The sequence below is a fragment of the Sinocyclocheilus grahami genome, unplaced genomic scaffold (assembly GCF_001515645.1).
Source record: "Sinocyclocheilus grahami isolate Dianchi unplaced genomic scaffold, SAMN03320097.WGS_v1.1 scaffold1993.1, whole genome shotgun sequence".
NCBI classification, from domain to species: domain Eukaryota; kingdom Metazoa; phylum Chordata; class Actinopteri; order Cypriniformes; family Cyprinidae; genus Sinocyclocheilus; species Sinocyclocheilus grahami.
The window spans coordinates 55,534-62,277 of NW_015507172.1; the positions used below are offsets into that span (position 1 = coordinate 55,534).

The 6,744-nt window shown below is 36.6% G+C and overlaps 1 protein-coding gene across 1 annotated transcript in view; it reads left to right on the forward strand.

Moving 5' to 3' along the window:
• Positions 1-621: 621 nt before the first annotated feature.
• LOC107573651 (serine/threonine-protein kinase ULK4-like) overlaps positions 622-6,744 on the forward strand; it is a 17,547-nt gene continuing 11,424 nt past the window's right edge. The window contains exons 1-9 of the mRNA XM_016260090.1: positions 622-839; positions 937-1,074; positions 1,180-1,279; positions 1,648-1,787; positions 2,024-2,192; positions 2,304-2,405; positions 2,498-2,581; positions 2,681-2,756; positions 3,054-3,158. Coding sequence (XP_016115576.1) covers positions 937-1,074; positions 1,180-1,279; positions 1,648-1,787; positions 2,024-2,192; positions 2,304-2,405; positions 2,498-2,581; positions 2,681-2,756; positions 3,054-3,158 — 914 coding nt within the window. The 5' untranslated portion in view covers positions 622-839. The remainder of the gene's footprint in view (positions 840-936; positions 1,075-1,179; positions 1,280-1,647; positions 1,788-2,023; positions 2,193-2,303; positions 2,406-2,497; positions 2,582-2,680; positions 2,757-3,053; positions 3,159-6,744) is intronic.

A 6,744-nucleotide genomic window follows, 5' to 3' on the forward strand; every position in this document is an offset into this window, starting at 1 on the left:
AAAAGAATAAAATCAAACAAACTTTTAGAAAATAATGAATGAACATTTAAGTCCACTGCACACACATAGGTTCCTTCCTCAATATCCTAATTCATATATCATTTAAATCAATAGCCTATTTCCTTCCTCAATTTCCTAATTTATTCAATATCATTCAAACCCAATTTGCTTCTTTATTTATTATTATTATTATTATTATTTTGCTAAATGTTTAATGGTTACATAATAGTAAAGATTTAGCAAAAATGTATATGCCAACAATAAAAATAAAGAAGCAGGTGTATGTAACAGGATAAGGTTAGGATTCGGGTGCGCATGCTCAGTGGAACCCGTTTCCGATTCCTAAACTTAACAATGCGTCCTCTTCCGTATCCTAGCAACGAGGGACCGTCCAATAGTAGGGGTGTAGGAATACTGTCTGCAACGTTAAAAACAGATGAGAAAAATGCATGTGGGTATTTTATATATACGCAGATTTAACATTTCGGATACAGCTTTTAAGTAAAAATTAAATTCAAATTCAAACTTGATATTTTTAAACGGTTTGATTTTACGACTGAGGTGACTTCCCCTCGTGCGAGTTGGTTTCGCTTCTAATGGTGTTTCCGTTTGTCAGTTTTCTACCGCGCGTAAGGAAACTTATGCAAAAGACAATTACGTCGTATTTAAGCCCAATATATATTGTTAAAATATTACAAAAGAAGCGGGAAATGTTTAAAATATGCTGTTAATCGCTCCGTGTCTGAAATATTGAACTTGCGTAGTGTCCTTATGGTCAGGAAGTTGTTAGTAGTAGTTAGTGCAGTAAACTGCCTGTGAGCTCACGCGAGTCTCTGCAGGTGTGTTTAGTTGATTCTCATGCATCTAAAAACTGAATTTCAAAACTGGCACGTGTGTTGTTTTGGCTTTAATGTCCATGTTTTCATCACTGCATAGATGGAGAACTTTATTTTGTATGAAGAGATCGGGAGAGGTAACAGAACGGTGGTTTATAAGGGGAGAAGTAAAGGCAGCATACATTTCGTGGCTATCATCTGCAGTGACAAATCCAAGAGACCTGAACTCACAAACCATGTGTGTAACCGCGATATTTGTTTTGAGCAATATATTTCATGCACATCAGAGAGGTTGCCTCACACTGTACTCTTGTGTTTGATAAATGTCACATTATCTCCACAGGTGAGACTTGCTCATGACATTAAGCATGACAATGTGGCGTCTTTTTATGAATGGTATGAGACTAGCAACCATTTGTGGCTGGTGGTGGAGATGTGCACAGGTGAGATCCAGGATTGTTATAGTAAAAACAAATAAACAAATCGATAAATAAAAAAGATTTGTGTTTTTTTTTTAAAATACAAATAACACAATTTATAAAAACAGAAATGGCTATAACTTAAAATCAAATCAAAACAAAATATAATAATAATAATTATTATTATTTAAATATTAATAAGACATAGTAGCCCAATGATACCAAAGTAAAACTGGTGAGATCCCTAAAAAATGTAATACACTCTTATCTGTGTACTAAGTCTGCTTTAACCCCCGTCTTGCTTTTTTAGGTATTGAAATGCTTATGCTTAATGCTTATGTTTTGATCATTTTGTGTGGTTTTACCTTTGTTGCAATTGCATTTTCTTCTAGGTGGATCCCTGGCAGCGCTGGTTGCTCAAGATGAGTGCCTGTCTGAAGAAGTAGTGCGAGAGTTTTCCATCGACTTGATGAAAGGTCTTAAATACATCCACGACTCTGGCATTGTTGTCTCGGATCTCACACCTGCAAAGGTATAAGCATCTGTCTTTTATTTAAGATGTTTGTTTTTTTCTTATGTTTGTTTTTTTTTTTTTCTACAAGCAATTTTGAGGTTCGAAAAGTGCTGTATAAATAAAATAACTACTCCTTGTTATTTAAACAAACACTAAGCCACATGAGAGGAAAGGTTCAGTTTATATGCCAATAGTCGTCTTTTTTTGGCGTTTTCTTTTTTTCAACCCTAGCTAATGCACCTGTGTATTCACAGATTTTGTTGGATGGACCAGGAACTCTGAAGTACTCTAATTTCTGCCTGGCCAAGGCTCAAGGAGAATGTCTGGAGGAGTTCTTCTCTCTTGTGATGGCAGAGGAGATGGGAGCTGGAGACAGCAAGGAGAATATTATCTCTCCACAAAACATCAAGAACAGAATTAAAGGTCAGCTAAATTCGTTGCTTTCTATCAGTCATCTATCTAATATGATCCAGATCTTACATGAAGTCAGTTTGAAGCGCTTGTATGATTTGTCATAAGATGTTGCTCTGGCAGGTTCTCCTGTGTATTGTGCTCCTGAGGTGCTGAGAGGAGCAGACACCAGTGTCTGCAGTGACCTGTGGGCTTTAGGCTGCATCCTATATGAGATGTTCACAGGTTACTCATTTTATCTTAATCCACAGCTTTTGCCTTCGCAAAATACTTTCTGGTCAGATTGATTTTGTCTCATTGTCTTTTTTGTTTCCTAGGAAAACCACCCTTTGTCTCTGAGAGTATGACCGGACTAGCTGATCTCATTTTAAATGAAGGTCCTCCACCCCTAAGACAAAAAGGTCTGACACCTCAGCTTAAAGATATTGTACTGTTTTAAGTGTTCCTTTTATTAAACATTTAATTACATACTTTTTTTTCTTTTTCTTTTTCTTTTTAAGAACCTGCTTTCTCACAGCCCAGTCCAGAGTTTGAGAGCCTAGTAATGGGTTTACTTCAGAAAGACCCTGTGAAAAGGTAAAACATTTATTTTACTCAGTCTCGTCTTAGTTAAGGAAGTGTTAATCCAATAATTTTTCTTGCTTGTAGTCAGGAGACTTATGAATATGAGTTAGACAGTGCAATGATAGACACCAAATAATCTCTTTAATTCCAAATAAATTATGCAATTCATAGTCTCAGACTTTTGCTCAGAGACCATGAATGATGTGACCTGCAATGAAAACATTCATTCCTTCCACACCATTGAACCTGTCACATTACATTGGCACTGTAGCTTCATCTGTGGATCTCCTATATTCCTGTCATCTGTAGGTTAAGCTGGGACCCTTTATTATCTCACCCGTTCTGGAGGGAAGCATTTTCAGAGACATGCATCACTGTGGAAAAAGAGCAAGATGATGTCTCACCAATGTCCAGGTATATTTGACAAATATCTGAATATCAGTTTTGGTGCTCCTGACCTTGTTCTGTTGAGAGTACAGTGTGGCCCATGCCATGCCAAAATCCCTTAAAGGTGAGTTTGTATGTGTTTTTATAGATCATCTTGTGCACAGAAGCTCTCAGTCTAGTATTGATGCAGTGAGTGGGCAAACAGCCCTATGGCACACTTCATACACTGCCTGTGTGTTCAGCACAATGCCTTACACAATAAGCCTTTGTCCCACCCTAGAAAACACAACAAATGCAAGTTATAAAAAGCTTTCTTGGTGGTATTGGCACTTCCGCCACTGGGAACAGACCACGTCTGTTTCATTTGTTTTGGTGCCATTTGTTTTATGACTCCAGGGCAGTTATGCACATGTTTGTTATTTTATTGTTGTTAACTATGAAGAGGCAGAAGTTATTGATCATGTTAGTTTAAATATAGGTCAGGAAATGAGGACATTAATTTGTGTTTGTGTAATGTATGTTTTAAGACAATGCAGATTGGCTGAATATAGTAAACTGATAAGCTCCAGCAGATCTGATGAAGTCTGTGAGTGTGGGGTGGCGCTGACATTGGGCTGTGATTGTGTTCTGAGCTGGTGTCAGCTGCTCTGAGTGGGCCAAAACAAAGAGCATTGTTATGTGACCAGTATTCTGCATATCTAAAGAATGAGGAAGACTTTCATTTTGGAAGGATTATGATCATTACATTTTCTTGTTCAGTAAATTTTGGTGGAGATATTATATATATTATTATTATTTATATTAAATGTATATGTATGCATGTATATCACTATATCACCAAAATATGAAAACCCTACAGTTTTAAAATTATGAAAGAAATTAATGTTCAGCAAGGGCATATTAAATTGATCATAAGTGACAGTAAAGAGTTACATTTTTACAAATAATAATAATAATGATAATACTTATGATAATCACAATACACATTGTTGCAAAGTGGCTTCACAGAAAATGTAAGTTTAGGAGTTTACAGTACATTTAGGAGTAGTTTATCAGTGGTGACTATGGCAGAAATGTATGGTTCTAGGATAGTAAAAATCATACAGTTAGTTAATTAAATGTATTCAAAAAGAAATGGTGAACACGATTAACAGCGTTTAAGAGTTGTGATTAAACTTATAGTAATGCAAGGACAATTTGATAGTTTTGCATGTTGGTTCAGGGTTGGCATGAGCTAAACCATTTAGGACCTTATAAGTAAGTAGCAGTATGTTATAACTGATACATATCGTAATATGTAGCCACTAGCCAGTGTAGAGATTGTAAATTTGAGGTAATATGATCATATTTTCCTGACCTGGTAAGAACTCCACATAGCTTGGCAATGTTTCTAAAATGGAAGAATGCTGTTTTTGTTACATGTGAAATATGATTTTCAAAAGACAATTTGCTGCCTAATATAGCACCCAAGTTTTTGACTGTAGAGGAAGTAACAGTGCATTCCTCTAGATGCAAATTGTGAAGAGATTCTGTGTACTGTTTCTTGGTCCAATAAGTAATATCTCTGACTTATCTGAATTTATTTGGAGAAATGTATTGGTCATTCAAACTTTTACATCTTTAATACACTCTGTTAGCTTAGATAATTCATTAGTTTCATCTGGTCTTGTTGAAATGTACCGTATAGTTGAGGTTCATCAGCATAACAATGGAAATTAATATTTTCTGTAATATTACCAAGTGGCAACATGTATATTAAAAATAGCAGAAGGCCTAAGACAGATCCTTGTGGCACTCCATGCTTTACTGGCATTAATTGAGATGATTTCCCGTTTAAAAACAACAAAGTGGTAACAGTCAGACAGGTAGGATCTAAACTAGGGATGTAACGATTAATCATGATAATATTCCCCATGGTTAGTATTACCGTGTCATCTTTTAATTATCATTAAAACCATATTAGATTACCGCAATTTGAACAACTCGCGATAAATAAATACTGTCCAGCATAAAGCACAGTTTTAAGTAACAGTGTCACGTGCACACAACGCGCAGAGTAGTTTAGTTTTGAGTGAAAACAGGTCGGAAAAAGCTGGGAGGTTTTAAAAGAGTGCTAAGGGAATTATACAAATTAATATATACAGTATATGAATTTTATGATTGTACCTCTGAAGGTTCTGACTGTCTTCAGAAATGATTCGATGGCATTTTGTTTTCATCTTCACTCCATGTAATACCTAAAGGAAATGTTCTTATTCGCAATACTGGTTTGTCCACGGAGGTCTGGTTTGTATAAGTCAAGTCAAGTCAAGTCAAGTCACCTTTATTTATATAGCGCTTTTAACAATACAGATTGTGACAAAGCAACTGAACAGCATTAATTAGGAAAATAGTGTCAATAATGCAAAGTGACAATAGTAAACACTCATTTTTCAGTTAAAGACAGTTCATCATTGAATTCAGTGATGTCAACATCCAGCTCAGTTCAGTTTAAATAATATCTTTGCAATTATGTCAACGATAACGCTGGAAATGAAGTGTCCCCAACTAAGCAAGCCAGAGGCGACAGCGGCAAGGAACCAAAACTCCATCAGTGACAGAATGGAGAAAAAACCTTGGGAGAAACCAGGCTCAGGCGGGGGGCCAGTTCTCCTCTGACCAGACGAACCAGCAGTACAGAAAAATCAATATAAGACGTAATAAAACAGACGATGAACAATATTAACAGCAATTATTATATGATGCAATCAAACTTATAGCAAAATGTGGTAGTTCTGGATGTTGTTTCAGGGTTGGCATCATCTGAGGTCCTCTGAGGGCTTGCATCATCTCTTCTCAGGTGTTCTGGATCCAGACTGAAGCTTGTGTAAATCCTAGTTACCACGGGATGTTAATCCCAGCAGAAACAGAGAAACAAATACAAACATAATTAGCGTAGCTGCTGTTCCAACCAAGCAAAAATGATTTGTTTAACCCAAACTAACGAATAATAATGTGCATTTGATTAGATATAACTGCAGTAAAAGAGTATGACTGCAGTAGTGGGGAAAAAAGTATTTAGTCAGCCACCAATTGTGCAAGTTCTCCCACTTAAAAAGATGAGAGAGGTCTGTAATTTTCATCATAGGTATACATCAACTATGCGAGACAAAATGAGTTAAATGATTTTTAAAGAATTTATTTGCAAATTATGGTGGAAAATAAGTATTTGGTCAATAACAAAATTTAATCTCAATACTTTTGTTATATACCCTTTGTTGGCAATGACAGAGGTCAAACGTTTTCTGTAAGTCTTCACAAGGTTTTCACACACTGTTGCTGGTATTTTGGCCCATTCCTCCATGCAGATCTCCTCTAGAGCAGTAATGTTTTGGGGCTGTCGCTGGGCAACACGGATTTTCAACTCCCTCCAAAGATTTTCTATGGGGTTGAGATCTTGAGACTGGCTAGGCCACTCCAGGACCTTGAAATGCTTCTTACGAAGCCACTCCTTCGTTGCCCGGGCGGTGTGTTTGGGATCATTGTCATGCTGAAAGACCCAGCCACGTTTCATCTTCAATGCCCTTGCTGATGGAAGGAGGTTTTCACTCAAAATCTCACGATACATGGCCCC